The 17,383-nt window shown below is 38.7% G+C and overlaps 1 protein-coding gene across 1 annotated transcript in view; it reads right to left on the minus strand.

Moving 5' to 3' along the window:
- Positions 1-110: 110 nt before the first annotated feature.
- Positions 111-17,383, minus strand: part of pdzd8 (PDZ domain containing 8) — a 31,110-nt gene continuing 13,837 nt past the window's right edge. Inside the window, exons 4-5 of the mRNA XM_043262726.1 lie at positions 4,979-5,141; positions 111-4,839 (exon numbers count right to left, since the gene is read on the minus strand). Of these exons, the coding sequence (XP_043118661.1) occupies positions 2,579-4,839; positions 4,979-5,141 (2,424 nt within the window). The 3' untranslated portion in view covers positions 111-2,578. The remainder of the gene's footprint in view (positions 4,840-4,978; positions 5,142-17,383) is intronic.

Consider the following 17,383-nt stretch of genomic DNA (forward strand, 5'->3'; position numbering starts at 1 on the left):
CTGGTGACTTAAATTATTTTGCTGAAGCATTTGTCTTGTTAAATAAAGGAAAAACCTAGCCTACAGCAGAGCAGCGTGAAAGAGAAGATGCAAAAATTACAAAGGAACCATTTTTCATTTCTAATAATTTATTTATCTCAAGTGCATAAGCAAATATGATATGTCAGTGCGTAAAGGTCTTGCAGCAAGTTTAAAAGCTGTGCACTTTGTCGGAAGATGCCCTCCACCATAAATAAAACCCACAAAAGAACTAAATCATATTTACATGAAGCAAAAACAACAACAACAACAACAACATAAAAAGAAAGGATGAGCCCGCATGTTGAGCACTATATAAGTTCAGGGAGAAAGAACAGGGTTGAAAATCACCTACATTACTAGGCTATTTACAATAGCGCTTTAAACATGACACAGCTTCCAATAAGAACAACAGCGTTCCCCGAAAAGCTTAACCACAGTTTGCCAATGAGAATGTGATGTTTCGTACTTGTTATTTTACTGTTTTTTTTTTCTTACTGTGATAGAGAAAATTGGAGAAATATTTTGAGAGCGTATGATGGTGGCATTGTATTTGAGAAGCACAGGATTACAGCAAAAGCTACCAGAGAAGCCAGGAAAAAAAAAACTTAGAAAGCTTACCATTTAATGTTATTCCTTCAAGTGAATCAAAACAAAAAAAATATTTTCTGGTTTCAGCGGTAATTAACTTCTTATGCAAATATTGCACAAGCCAAAACAGACTTGATTTTACACCGGCTGAATAGATAATGTCATCCCTCAAATGAGGGGGGTCCACTAAAGTTCTCTATGGTTATTCATACTCATTGGTCCGAGGTGAGGGGACCCAACCTTAAAAACCACTGAACAGATGATATAGCAGCAGAAATGTTAACAAGGACAACCTGACAGTTAACACAGGTTGGTTAAACGAAGACAGGACTAGGACCTCAATCCTGGAGAGCTACTGAAGAGTTTCGCTCCAACCTTAATCAAACTCACCTGAACAAGCTAATCAAGGTCAAAGAGTTACTAGAAGCTACAGCTAGGTCAGTTTTTATCAAAGTTGGAGGAAATCTCTGTAGAACCGTGGTTCTGTGGCTGGGAGTTTTTTTCCTTGCCACCTAAAGGCCTTGTTTGTTTTTACTAAAAATGTTTCAATCCAGTAGTTATTGTGAAAACCACATGAAGTAAAAAGAATCATACTCCAGTAGTCCAGTAGACAGGTTACAGACTGGTCATGAATTTACACAGTAGCTTTGGAAATTAAGGAATACTGTATGCATTGACAAAAGATAGTTTTAATGATGTTTCTTACACTTTGAGAGATGATGTGTTGAGAAGTGAACGAACTAATAAATGTAAAGTGAGTCATTTGGGAGATACATTCATTAGTACATATAAAATTAACTTTCAATGGCAACAAATCATGCCCAAGCACACAAATGTGAGACATAATGAAAATTTGCTTGCTTTATAATAAAATTACACAATCCAAACCAAAAAGTAACAGGCTGACACATTCACACAAACAACCATTCACCAGGACCAACTGATGGTGGATAAAAAGTATCCAAATTGGTTAGAGAAAAATCGACCACTATTTTAGAACTCATAAAGGCTCAAAGCAAATTAATTGTGAGATTATGTAATGAGATAAGTGACAATTAATTGGAAACATATATTACGAAACATACATATGCAATATAAATATCCCTCCCTCAAAAGAAAAAAAAAAAGTCACAATGGCTTTGTGACAAACAAATTAGACAAAGAATGGTCCCCAGTATTGTAATAACATCAAGATTATCTATCCTATGAGGATTCCCTCTCAATTCAGCATTAAATATTCTAAAAATAAGAAAATTAACATAAAAGAATAAAGAAATTAAGCCTTAAAATTAGTAACAACTGTAAAGTAACACAAGAAAAGGTGCTTATCGGAGAGGAAAATATTGGTTAGGAATGGCATCATTTACTATGGACTGCTGTTCAGGATACAATCCTATATTTTGTAGTGGATATAGTGTAAGGCAGAGGGGCTTGAAGCTCAATACACAATGAACAGGGTGAATTTCCAACCATGAACACCACTAACAGCACACATGTACATAATTCAGTCTCTACCAATACAAGTTAAAATAAAAACACATATTCAAGCTCATCTTGGTTCACACTAACTCTCCCTTTTGAAGCTTGTTTATGCTTAAAAATGGACTGCACCTTTCCGGTAAGGCAGGTAAAACTTGGTTTGATCGTGGGAACTCATATTCTGGGTATTTCATGTAATACTGCTGAAGTCTACAGATGGTTCTGTCCTCTAAAACAGTAAATAAAGATTAAAGATAGGAAAATATTTATTAAAAAAAATTAAAATGTCAAAAAAAAAAAACAAAAAAAAAACTGGTAAACTACTGACACTCTCGCAAAATTCCTCAATCGACAGTACATTGCAGTGACCTTTAGGAATACTTTTGCAAACCTCACAATCACCTGTGGAACACCCGCAGGTCAACCAAGTCAAACGTGAGAAAAAGTCATTTGTTCTTAAATCCCAAGCCCCTGATGCCATCTGTCATCTTTACGGTAATGCCTCCACACAGATCTGCTCCTCTGTAATCTCATCCAGCATCTGAAGATCAACAGGACTGCAAATGTCACTGTCATACACTTCTGTGCCCATCAGCGCCTCCTCCAGACCCTCAGTTTTGGTCTTCGGAAAGCCATGCTGTTCAGATGGTGAGGTACTTTCTACAGACTCTAGGTCTTCGATGCCAGCTCGGTAGTGAATTGTGAGCAGAGTCAAAGCTTGGAGTCGTTCACCGGACTTGGCCAGAGCTGCCGAGATGAGGGCCTTGCGTCGAGAGTCAATCGTCTCTCGCTCTTCTGCACTCAAAGAATTGTTATGCTCCAGCTCCTGGTCAATCTCCTGCTGCAACTTGTCCAACATAAACTCCAGTTTCTGTGAACGCTCATCTGTCGGAAGGCCACGGTAAAGATCTCGACCAATCTCTTTGACGGCAATGAAGACACTGTCGTCCAGCCCACCTTCCTTGCGGACCAGTTTGGAGCCACCGCTTCCAGGTGGCTGCTTGGAAGGACTGGCCCCGGCATAGGTCTCAGTGTCACTGCTCTCATTGTCAGATGTGTTAGGTGTGTGTTTTGGAGAAGGTTCCACCACCCCTGGTCCCATTTCTGCAACCTGTTCTGCAAGTCTGGCTTTGGGCACCTGCCTCAAATTGAGAAGTCGAGAGCTAGTGTTGATAATGTGACGTGTAAGGCCAGTAGTTGCCCGATTAATGGTAGACTTGGCCTCAGGATCTGCCCCACGCCGTTCTGAGGCAGCTACGCAGTAAGGGTGCTCTGTTAGACACTTCTCCTGACACTTCTTGTGACAGACGTAAGAACAGGTCATGCACTGTGAGGCAGCCTTGGTCCACACCTTCTTCTTGCAATATTCGCACCAAGTGGGATTCTGGAATTGAGTGTCTTGAAAATTGTGCCGCATCTCTCCAATCTGCATGCCGCTGTAACTCGGCTCATCCCGGGTTACCATGAGCACCTGTTCACGTTCCTTTTCCCGGTCTTTTAAGTCTTCTTCCTGTAGACTGCCTTCTCGCTCACGCTCTACCAGTCCACTGGAGAGGTCTGACTCCCCGTCTGCAAGATAAGTGAAGTTAAGTGTGATATCACCATAGCAGAGTTTCTCATTAAAACCTTTGTGTGTGCTCAAGCTGCGCAAAGCGGTACGGCTGACACTGGCCCTTGGTTCAGGAGCACATAGACGGAAGGTGCTCTGATATTCAGCAGAGGACGTAGATAAGCATTCCAGTGCTATGTGTTCCAAGCGCAAGCTGATGTGCCCTAAGCACAAGAGACTACCGAGCTTGAAGGGGTCTTTGCACCAAAGTGCTACATTAAGGAATTTGTGGTGATTTTCCACCTCAAGGATCACAGAGGCTTTGTTCCAGCGGGCAGCTCTGCTGCGGTACATGGTTTCAGAAGATTCCCAGAGACCCTGCTCATCAACACTGTCCCTAGTGTTTGAGGAGCTCTCTGATATCTTGTCTTTGGCTGAATCTTGCTTGTTTGTGGCTGGAATATTTGGGATTTCCTCTGCAGGCTCCGGGTGCTTGCTCACAGGCTTCGGCTCTGGTGACTTGACAGTGATTTTCTCTACTGGTTTGTCACCATTGGCAGGAGTTGGTTGCATTTTCTCTGGACTTTTTTCCACTGCAAGTTCGTTGCCTTCAACCAGGTTTTGGGTTTCTGAGGAGGCAGATGTGACTTTTATATGAGGCCTTGGAGGGACAGGAGGGCGTGCGGGTGGTAGAGGAGGGGGCACCGTTGGTCTCGGTGGTGGTTCAGAAGGTTCAGCAGTCTTGAGAGTTGGCGCCTTTGGTGATTCTTTGGGCTGGGGTTTGAGAGGGGACTGAAGATTCAGTCTGCGGTTGAGAATTGGCGAGATGGAACCAAGAGGTTTGGCCAAGTTGGCCACAGTTTTTTTGGGACTTTGGTTTACAGAGAGCAGGAAATCCTCCTTGGTGTCAACAATGACTGGAGCTGCAGTTGATTTAGACTCAACGATTAGCTCCTCAAACTCAGAGTCATTATCTCTGTTTTCAGATATGTCCATGGTGGTTATTGGAGCTGGGTCCTCCTCGTAGCCCCCAGGCTGATGAAGATAGCTTGGCTCCTCCATTGGGCCTAGGACTTCTTGGAGTGTCCCTAAGCCCACAGTAGGCACCTGGTGCCGGACCGGCCTCTCATATAAGACTATTACTCTCTCTCCAGCTTGTTTTAGCAGCTTCGGCACTTGGACAGAGGACGTCACTTTGACTCCTGTGCAAACAGACAGTGAAGAATGCTTGAAGTTTTGCAAATCTATTACAAATTCTTAAAAATGTAGGCATCAATTGAGCTATCCACCATGTTAAAAATTCTGTTTAAATAGTAAAAGTAATTGTATGTAATCTCTAACCTCCAATAGCAATGAGGCGATCTCCTCTCTGTAAGTCTGCCAGGGCAGCTGGGGAGTTTGGGGTGACAGTCTCTATGCTCACATGCACTGTGTCACCATCACTGGCTGGGACATGCCTAAACGTCATTCCCACGCTCCCAGATGGACCTTTGATCACCTCAGTCTGCAACAGACAAAGAGAAACAATATCAGAATTGCAAATAATATTAATGAAAAGGTTGTGTACTATAAAAGAACCTTGGGTTTCACAATTATAAATAGATTCCAAGTAGCTTTGTAAACTGTAACATTTTTATTACAGGTGTTGTTCTGGCATACATTACTTTAAGCCATAAGATCAACAAGTGGTACTGGAAAGGAAAGGAGAAGTTAGGAAAAGCTTTTGTTACTAGTTGAGGAGAATGCTAGCGGTTAAGCCAAAAGACAGTGTTTTTTAAAGATTATTTTTTGACAGCAACAGCAGTTTATAATTAGGGCGGACAGCCTACATTATGATGTGAACAAGACAGCCTTCACTTTCTATAGAAAGCTCTCTCTTCCCATCACATCTAACAATTTTCATGGTGATAAAACAATGCTCTCTAAAATGAAGGAAAGGAGGTCTGCAATTACTGCTAATTTCACTGCAAATGTGCCACGAAGTAGCAGCTGCTGTTTCAGGCTGGCTGCATCACAAAGCTAGCATCAAAAAAATCCACCTGGAGGTCCACCTGCACTTCAGAGTGACACCATATGACAGCAGGTACATAAGGAGCAAGTTAGTGTGCCAAAGTGTGAAAAGATTCCACTAGAACCACCAAGAAGAAAGAATAATGAGCGGGACTGTATAATAGTTGCACAAACACCAGTATGATTGTTTTTCATTGATCTTTCCATGATATGTCCTCTGTGTCTCCCGTGTTCTCTCTCTCCATTGTTGGTGCTGGGGGTGGGCAAGAAAAGACAGGATGCAGATCTACGCTGCCGAGATGGATGACTGTAATTTTGCTGCTGTCATTTGTTATAACCCTTGAGAAGGGCACTGATTGAGTTAAACATGGGATGAAAAAACAGACAATCTACTCAAGCTGGCAAGCGGAAGACTGACTTGCCCAGTTTTGACCAATGACTAACTCTCTTTTCAAACATTCAAACCACTGAAAGTTCTTGTAAGGCAACTTACAAAAAGACAAAATGGATAGTTTCAACTTCATCTGTCTGTCTGTCTGTCTGTCTTAATAATAAATCTAACAATTTAACATTGATATATTATGTGTCTGTTTCCATTGTGCCACTGATTGACTATTTACTTTATAAAATTGTCATGCAAACATTAGTTAAGCATATTTTCACATAATTAATTGCAACTAAAGAAGGTATTTTTGGTAGCCATAGGAATGAGTATAAAATTATACAAGGAGAGAATACCTGTTCCGATACTATTTGCATATGTGTCGGCTTAGCTGAGATGCTGAAAATAAGTTTGTTTATAACAGACAAAATAAATACACAGGAACATAAATCTTAATGACTGAAGGGCTGCTGTTAAACTCTCCACAGAGATGATTAATTCTGAACATTTCCTCCCTCAGGACACAACCTGATCCCACCCTTTACACATGTCAGAAAGGGTTCGTGGGAGAAAAACAAAAGCTCCAGGCTTTTTTGAGGACACTGATGGTCTTTTACCAGCATGTTTGGGATAATTTATTGCAACCTGTTCAAGATGAAAATGAAAGCGTACAAAACAAAGTGTATGTGAGGAATCCAGAAAAAAAACAAGATACTATTGTTCTCAAGGGCTGTGATCTAGAGAAGGCTTTCATCTAATATTAACCTTTACACTAAAAATGACATCCAAACATTCAGATCAAAGTCTTCTGGTACAGGAACATGTTAAATCTCAACATCAAAACATCAAGATATCTACATAAAACAATACAACCATAGAAGCGCTACCATTAGATTAATTGCAATAAAGTGGAATTACAGTAGAAAACAACAGGATTTGCCTTCAACCAAAAATAAAACTAACTAGCAGAGGGTGAAAGAGACACCTGCGATTAATGTTCACCTTTGTTTTTCCACTTTTAGAATGACAAAAATCACAAGGTTCAAAGACAGAGAGAGAAGAAATGAAAGAGAAAAAGATTTGTCTGACACAGGAACCAAACGGCGACATTGAGAGGCAATTACAGGCGATTTCTGTAGCTGAGCGGTGGCTAAGGGGTAATTACACAACCATGGAAAGGCACAGCGGGAGGAACACTCACACACTCATTGTGTGCGTTACTGTGTGTCTGCATGTGTTGAGTGCAGGTAAACGGACTGCTGCCGCTCCGACTGCTACGTGAGGACGCTGTTCATGTGTCAATTTGTCGTCCGTCTCACCTCATCACCACAAGGTTCACGGATACACCCTCACATCAAGTATCAGGGAAATATAAAACAGCTTTTCAACAACAAACAAACAGAGGGGCCCTGTGGGACATTTTCAGATCAGTTCTATTGATTACAGCATAAATGTCAGAATTAAAACACAACACTTACATACCAGTACACACATTCAGTACAACCACAATAAAAATAAAACCGTGTACTCAGCCACGTGTCACGCCAATCACATATGACTTACTTCTGTGAAATATATATTGTGAATAATGTACTGTTTAACACAAAGTGGGGGAAAAAACAAGTATAAAAGCAGCATGTAACTACAACAGCACGCAAATCATGCTCAAAGTTATGTTTTCTGTAGCCACACATGTAGGTTTTATTTGTTGATGCCGCCTAGCAATATTTTTAACAAATTAGGAACTTTTTTTTTTTTCAGATAAATGAATACTTTTATTTAGCAATCGGCCATTGCATTAAGAGACAGTGAAGACTTTTACATTGTGTCAAAAATTTTATGTAGTTCATAAAGTAAACAATAGACTCTTAAAAATCCTGGAATTACACAAAAAAAGGAAAAAAATGTTAAGCAAGCACAACTGTTTTCAATATTGATTAAGCCACAAACCTAACCAGAATCATTTCTAAAGAATCATGTGACCATAATGACTGGAGTAATGGCTGCTGACAACTCAGCTTTGTAATAACAGGAATAAATAACATTAAAATATATAAAAACAATTTTTTTTAAATTGCAATATTACTGTTTGTACCAAATGAATGCCTGAGCATACAAGATGCATTTTAAATACATTCACGTTCTATCATAAAACACAGCTAAAAATTAGACATTAAATGTATGTGTAAATGAAACATATTAGTTACGATAAATATAATAAATATTATACGTTTTTTTTTGTTTCTATGAAAGACAGATTGTGAAATTAAGTTGGCACAACATGAGGGTGTGTAAATATTAATTTGAAATGATGTCAAAAGCTGAATCGACAAAAATATCTTTTGAGGAATAATAATGTTACATTACAAAAGCTCTGAGGAGAGAGAGACAAACAAAACTGTATCATTTATCATGTATGATCAACTTTTGCATTCATTTACTTTTCTAGTTTTTCCTTTATGCCTCTAAAAAGAACTGTCTCTCTCTCTCACACACACACACACACACACACACACACGCACAACAAAAAACACAGCAATATGCTTGGCCACCCTAATACAGCCTCTAAATGCGCACAGACATCAAATAGTACTGTGCACTCAAAGAGACAGACAGACAGATGAATAACTGCTCAGAGAAAGAAAACATGTCACACATAATCAGCCTTACACACTCCACACACACCAGATATTGTACACTCCGTACAACAAAATGAAAGTTTTCAGGTGTCAGCGAGTGCATGTGTGTTTGTAGGTGGTAGACGTGTGATTGTTGACAGATGCTCATTGAAGCTATTGTGCAGAACGGACAGTTGCCTTGTGTGTACACCTGTTGCTGGAGGAGCGACTGTGTGTGTTCAGCCAAACCTCCCACTCTCCATTTCTCTCACTCTCTCGCTACCTCCATTTTTTTCTGCTATCCATTTCATTCATCCTCCCACTCCTTTCATCCCCCACCTTTCTCTTCGACTGGCTTATATAAATCTATCCTTTTCAGAACAGACTCATCCTTTACTTAAGCAGCACGGGGGGGTGATGATGATGATGATGATGATGATGATGATGATGCCCAATCATCTTTGCTTTAACCTTAAGGCGCATACAGGAAAAATACGTGGAAAATGCAATTTCTTTGTAGTTTGTGATTGCTAGCTCTTCAGAAGACTTATGAACACCAAGGCTACATTTATTTTAGCTAAATTGTAATCATTATTATACCTAAAAAAAACGTATTTTAATATATTTTAAATAGCAACAATTAAGCACATTTAAGTAAGTTTGTGTACATAATATGTGTGTGTGTGTGTGTGTGTGTGTGTGTGTGTGTGTGTGATTGATGTGATGTTGGATTGATCACTGATTTTTTTTTTTTTTTTTTTTTTTTTTTTTTTTTTATAAAACATTTTTACAACAAATAATTAGACGATACAAAACAAGACATCAAGAATAGAAAAGCAAATCAAACAGAAAAGAAAATCACTGATTTTAATTTTAAAGTTGCTCCAGTTCTATAGAAACTCAAATATGCTGGACATTTCTTATTATTATCAATGCTGAAAAAAGTTTTGCTGCTTTAGTATTTACTGTCACTTTTGATAAACTGAATGTCTCCTTGCAAAAATAAAGGTACTGAAGGTTGGTCAACAAACCCCAATCTGATTATGATTATTTCGATAACACCCATAGCTTACAGATCAAATGCACAAAAGTTCAGAGGGATGACCGAGACCGTGCCATAGGGTGATCATGTGATAAACAACAGAATCAACAATGAAGCAGCAGGTTTATTTGGTCCTTTGTTGAGTGAATGAGGTGTTCAGTAAAAAGATCCGTCGTCAAACAACTATGCAATAACTAGATATTAAATGTGGTTTGACTGGTGTTTCATTGAGTGACACGAAGGATCGAAGCAGCAACTTCAAATGCACAAAGAATCACAGACGCTTTTGTATACTCTGTCTCCTCAAAGCCTTCTCTTAAAGGTTTGGGTTTTATAATCTGTTGGTTTTATCCACAAGCTGAGCTACGGAGGTGAGCTAATGAAATTAAGTTCGACAAACACATTCAGACTCAGTCCCACCAGCTGGAAAACACAAACCAAAGAGTCTTTGGTATATTTCTGTAAATATTTCAAGTATATCCTTTTTAGGATAACAGATGAATTTAAATGACTAAGAACGGCAACATTTCACTTTCTCCATGGAATATGGCTTATTTAGAGAAAACAGATCGTTTTGTATTGACCTTTTATGTTGAAGATTTTGAATGTAATTGGCCACAATAAACTAAAACTGTGCTTCCTCTGATTAAAAAAAACATTCTTTTGAACCGTTTTAGGGCAAATCTACAGTATACTGGCCTCCACTCAAACATTCTGTGTCTTCCTCGCACACAGTGGCTGAGTTCAGTGGTCAGATGCAGTAGTGAGAGCCGTCAGAGCAATGGTCAGTAATCGAATCATCTGGCACATGTCGGAGAGATTAGTGTTAGGGTATAGGGTAGCAGTCCCCGCAAGGCATGCACACACACACACACACACACACACACACACACACACACACACACACACACACACACAGCATAAAAGAGTTCTAGAGATTAATAGTTTATTCTAAAGGAAAAAGAAAAAAGTAAGAGACATGAAAGAAAAGAGGTTTCTCTGAAGTGGACAGACAGGATTTTAAAAGGATCGGATGAAAACAGAAGTCAGATTTTAAAAGAACATGTTTTCTCAAATAACAAATTTGATTGTATTATGAATTTTATTTTAAAATTGTAAAAATGTATCCTTAAATTTATATTAGATATTTATTTGTGTAATAAATCCATCTATCCCTCTGTCTATCTATCCATCTATAATGAATTACGTTTTTTTCTGTGAAGTACAAAACACAAACACATACATATTAATTATCTGAAAAGTAGGGTTATTATCTTTTGTCCTTAAAAAAACCAAAAACAACCACACTTTTTTTTGTTAGATATTTTGTTTTACTATGAAATAAAAATACTAAATTAGGAACATTATTAGAGGTTGATCAACATGATCACCTACATTTTCTTTAAAACAAATGTCTACAAAGTACAAAACTAACACACACATTAATTTCTAAAGGTTTTTAAAGGAGCATTGCACTTTTTTTAAACTCGGTCTTGTTACATAACTACAGAAGAGTCAAGTTTTAAATAGGAAAAATATCGAAACTCTTTGGTCAGTTTTGAATGTGATGCCACTGGTCTAACTGGATTCAAGGATCTATGCGCTAAGCTATGCTAAAAGTGCTATCGCCAGACCCGGAGATTGGCTGAATAGAATCCAAAAAATGGTAAAACTCAACTTATTAACTCTGGGGGAGTTGGAGAATGAGCCTATTTCCACAAAAAGTGGAGTGTTCCTTTAATGATTTCCACCCCCTCAGTGTTACTGTGCAAGGATTCGCATAACCTCAGATACAGTGAAAGAATATATTGTCAATTATCCCATTAGTGACAAGATTAAAAATTAAGCAATGGAAACATTACGTTGAGAAATTTCAAAGCATGATGAAAACTCAATTTCAAAATGTCTGACAGCCAAACCTGGCAGGAAGTGAGGATAATTAAGCGGGAAGTGTTGCTGTGGATTAATGTGTTTTAGATTAATTTGCCTGGTTTGAGTCACACGAAGCATAATAACTCATGGCGGTGGTGGAATATCGTAAACACTGCCCTTTTCCAACACTCGGTTAACTCAATCACTCGCTCTTCTTCATTTCACCCACCCTCCAATCCATGCAAATTAACAAAACGCTGCATTGCACATAGTTACATGACAATGACGTTAGGTTATAATTAGCTAAATCTATCATATCCAGTCTAGACTCAAAGTTTTAAATTAGAGGAAGACAATTTGCACTGAATGTTATGTATCATATATACATGCCAGCATAAAAACCATACCAAAAATCTACCGCAAATGAGCTGATTCGAGATCAAACTTGAGTGCAAAACAAATAAGCGTTTGTTTTATTATTACTTGGAAGAAACCCTCAACCATGGGGTTAAGCAAGTTACACTAATTGCTTCTCATTTTCTGACGAACCTGTTCCAGGAAACACTCCGCTTTGCACGCATTTGTTCAAAGCCGGGATGAATGCAGTCGCGTCTCATCACGGACCGGCTGAATTTTCATGTTGCCGCTACGTTTTTGTGATAGGAGGAGGCTTTTCAGAGAGTGCCACACAAAAAGGAGGGTTGTTATGGAGACGGGGGGCATTTAAAAAACAAGACCCTTCTCATCCCTCTCATTTGCAATTGTTCACAGCGGCCAGAGCGTTCTTTAACGTCTATCGAGTCGGTTCCGTTTTTAGCACCTTCATTGTTATTCAGCCGCTCAGGATCTGTCCCCTCATCTACGTGGACCCACCCCCGGTTTAACCCCCGCGCGCTCGGGACGAAAGGTAGAACGGGAATGACCAAATGAAAGATGGAAGGGAAAATGAAGAGTCTCTCCTATCAACGCTCAAAGGCCAACCAACATGCGGGAGGAACAAGAGTGCGTCCTTATCACTCTGGCATTTTGTTTGTCATTTTCATTCTCTCAGCTTAAACGGAGGCAGTAACTTAAAAGTGGAGTTTCAAATGTCCCTTCCCGTGCAATCGGCAGCTGTCTGATGCTGTCAGAAGATTCAAGGCTTTATAACGCTCTCACCAGCAGCTCTATATTCAACAGGTGACATTTTGTTTCAAAGAGCGATGGACTCTGAAGGATAGACTAGCGCCTGGCTCTAATCTGACCGCGAGCAATTAATGCACCAGTGAGAACTGTCCAGCTGATGAGGCCAATCAGAAACCTTCAAATGTGTGTCAAACGCTGTTCATCCTTTAAAAAGGGTTTCAAATGAAGAAATTGAAGTAGGAAAAATATAGCAAGGAAATAAACTAAGGAAAAAAGGAAGGCCGCAAATGGGAAAAAGGAAACTGTAGACTTTAGGAAAGGAAAGCAAGACGAAAGAGGAAGGCAATAACGTAAAGGAGAAAGGAAAGGAGGGAGGGAAGGAAATAAAGAAAGGACGAGATGCAAAATAAGGTGAGTAAGGAAAGGAAATGAACGAATGGGAAAAAAAGAGCGGAAGAAAACACAGGAGGAAAAGTAAAAGAAACGAAAAGGAGAGGATATAAAAGATGAAAATAAGGAAAGAAGAGAAAGATAATCTTAAAAGGAAATGGAAAAAGCAAGAAAGGAAATGAGCAAAGCAAAGAAAAAAGGTAGCTGTAGACGTAGATATACAACGCTAGAGCCTCCCAGTCGTCTTTGCAGCTCTCTCTTTCTCTCTCCAATCCTTTTATTTCCAGGAGAGGTGCCCGGCCAAGCAGAGAGCAGCAATAAACTGCATAAAAATGAGATTTAGCGGCAATATACTTCAGACGGCATCAAATCGTAACAGCACAGACAAAGAGCAGCTGGCCTGTCAGACACCCCAGTACAAACAACAATTAACTAAAAATACAGCAGCAGCTGACCGTGGCCAATACATACTTCAGAACAAAGTTAAAAGCCCTGCGCCCTGACCCCATATATTTGGCGGTGTCAACTAGCTAAAAAAAAAAATAAAGGTAAAAAAATATATATATAAATAAAAATACAAGGAGCTTTCTCCATACATTGCCTCACAAAATGCCGCTCTAATGGATTATGACTATTTATACCACTTTGCAAAATAATGCTGTCGTTAAGAAACAAATCTTAGCGGCTGTGAGAAGTGCACCTGTCTGTGGCTCAAGATAGAAATCCATTATATCGATCTCCATAAGACCGACTTATTAGAAATGATCTGGAGTGTTGTAACATTTCCGTTATCTGCTGCAACTTGCGTCATCTTTTGAATACATAAAAACTTCATTGTTCGCGTTTTGTTTTTCAAGATTCAGCCAACCAATCACGTTCAGCTTTTTCTGTTGTGGAGGGCGGGGCTGGGATTCATTTATTGAAGGGGCTGGAATAACCAGCAATGAGTGTTAGCTCTGTGGCGTCAGTAATACACCCATCAGAAGCTCCGTCATGCACAAGGATGGCTGTCACATTAGTTGGATGATCGTCATTGGCACAGAGCAAAATCAATTGGAACTGTAAATTAGAAAATAAATAATGATTTTCTTAAGAAAATACACACACACACACAATTACTTATATTTATATATAATTTTTTAAAAAGTACGTTTACGTATCCTATGAGAAATGTTATTATAAATTATTTTTCATAATTTAAATTAAGTATAAATTAAATATGAATGTGATTAGATATTTATGACATTTCTATCTATGTATAAATATTAATAAAAAAATTATGTATTTATAATTATACATTAAATTACAAAATTTTAAGAATTTTAGATGCATCATAGTGGCCCTCGGGGGGGAAGACTGTGATAAGACAAGGTGATGTGGATGAAAGAGCCATCTTAGAGCTATTATGAGAGATGTCTGTATCTGAATAAGCTAAGATGAATAGGACCTGAACTGATATCCTGACAAAGCTGGTATACGGAGGGTTATCCGTCTTTGGTTTAAATAAGATTTAAATCTAGGTGGGCAAATGGAAACACGCAAACATGGCAGCTGGATAACACACATGCAACAAATTGAAGGCAAAATTGAGTCTGCGTTTGTGCGCGCGCTTGTCTAAGGGACATTTAACAGCAAACATCTGAAATGAGAGCATCACAAAGACGTCAAGGACATAACGGATGTAACTGGATAAACTATAAAACAAACACTGAAATGAGCAAAATGTATGTCAAACAACAAAAAAAACCCTCAAAAAACTAATGAAGGAAAGGAAATGAATGCCACTGATCTGACAACATGTTTTAAACAACTTCATGACTCTCTAAAAGATCATGGAAAAATCCCAGTGACAAAACTAGCTTCCCATAACACACACACACACACCCTGCAGCGCTCAGTGGGGTCATTTGGATAGTAAGGAACTCCCACAGAACATACTTTAAACAACAAGGACATAGCGTTGCTCACAGAAATGTGTAACACGTTTGTAATGCTTCATGCAGCTGGAATAACGACAACAGAACATATATATAAGCAAAAGCCTGATGACTGCAAAGAAACAGCCACGCAGAAATAAAGCTTTTTTTTTCCTTCTATCCACCGGTCACTATAGTCTGGCTGACTGGATGAAGTCAGAAATGATCAGGCAGGCATCAGAGCAGATGTGCAAAAAATATATGTCAACTCACTTGACTGCTGCTATATTAGAAAAAAGCTACGTCTGTTGGCCAATAAACTTCTGGGACTTTTCCAGCCACTTTTTGACATTTCAAGGCATACCAATGCCCCAGGAACCTTACATAGCATATGTTTGCTAAAAGAAGGTTTTTCTTTGCATGGACATTTCTTACAGTCTCTAACTTAGCTGACCACGTACACTGAGGTTTGCTGGAAATGGGCATCGGCGGGCGAGCGACTGCAGGGCGGTGCAGGTCGATGGTGAGAGCGGCTGGAACGGCAGGAGATAAGAACAAATGAAAAGACCCCAGAGGCTCAGTATCACTTACTTATTACTGATAGCGGCGTTAGCGTCTCTGCACCAGAGCCGTAAGCTAAAAAAACATGCTTTAACACTTCAGCGTTTAGATGACGTTAAAAACAATCCCCCAGCATGCACACAGACAAAATGGGTGTCACAAGTGCTACCATGCACATATTCTTTTTGTGCACATACCGAGGTTATACCCATGTAAATACCGTGTAAATGAACCACTGCACTTGGTGAGCAGAAATCACAACGCTGTTTTACAGGTAAAAATCATTTATGATATGAGGATCGTAATATAGAAAGATGATAAACAAGGAAAGAGATATCCAGTGGAGTGAGAGAGAAAGAGAAGGGTGGGAGAACATAGGAGAGAGCGGGAAAGAAAAACAATGACCTTTTCCAGATGATATCTGTACTAATCCTGTGTTTGAGTCCCTGCTGAGGTCTCTGAATCTGGGGGTCTGGGGGAAGCTGATAAACTTGAGGTGAAACGCACAGCGGACAGTGTGCATCTGAGTCTCCGTGCACAATTCTGTGTTTCAAATAAACATGCCTGCATGTGTGCACATTCATGTGAGCGTCAACGCATGCAAGCAGTCGCTTAAACACTGCACATCCTTGCTGGTGGGATTGGTCAGTGTTACGTATGTGAACCTGTACGTCAATCAAGCATATAAACATTTAAACATGCCGTGTGAGTGCTGGTGCATGTCTTATAGTGATCTGATCTCTCTTACACAGACACACAGACACACACACACAGGCTGGCTTATTGTGTTTCTTAATTAAGTAGAGTCTACAACCACACACAAAGATATGTATTGTAGGTACAGCTTTTTATTTCAGATGTATAGTACTTCTAAAAATCAGATGAGATCAAATAAAACAAATACGCGAATGAATAAATAAAAAGTAAATTAAATAAAGACGAATTGTTCTAATATATACTGTACACTATTCTTATTTTTACATAGAAACGAATACTTTTATTCAGCACATACACATTAAATTTGTTAAATTGTTTTTTTTTTTTAAAAAGTGCTCTAAAATGTATGTTTTTAAATGCTGTTATTTCTATTTGTCAAAGAATCCTGAAATATTAATCAAGGTTTCCAAAAACTATTAAGCAACACGACCAATTTCATCACTGATAATAAGAAGAAATGTACAAAATCAGCATATTAGAATGATTTCTGAATGATCATGTGACACTGAAGACTATCATGTCTGTTGACCATTCAGAAATTTTGAAATCAGTTAATATAGTTGTAAGGATATTTCACAATAATACAGTTTTTTCTTTTTTTGTTTTTAACTGAAGAAATAATATCAACAATATCAATTATATCAACAATAACTAGGGCTGGTCAGTATTACCACAATATGGTACAAAAATCATGGTTTAAGTAATTTTATTATATGAAAATAATAATTGATTCAAACATTTATATTGCCATGCATTAACAGCTTTTGGATATTAATTTTTGAGTAAAAGAAATACTTAATAGTTAATTAGAAAAACACTTAATTAGAAGCTTTTTCAGACACAAACCAAAAGATAATATTATTCATAACAAATGAATGATGAGACTGGCACTGGTGCACAAACAGATCCACATTATGCAACACCCACATTAGAAACAAAAGATTAAAAGATTAATCGTTAATAGATTGCAAATCACACTGGATGAACCTCTGTAAAGCAGCCTATATACGAACCCAAGCGAGCATGCTGCACATCAGTTCAATTCTACATTAAGTTGTGACGTTGCTTGGAAATGTAAACAACCTACTCTTTCTACACCGGATGTGAGAACGC

Source organism: Puntigrus tetrazona, chromosome 17 (genome assembly GCF_018831695.1).
Source record: "Puntigrus tetrazona isolate hp1 chromosome 17, ASM1883169v1, whole genome shotgun sequence".
Taxonomy (NCBI): domain Eukaryota; kingdom Metazoa; phylum Chordata; class Actinopteri; order Cypriniformes; family Cyprinidae; genus Puntigrus; species Puntigrus tetrazona.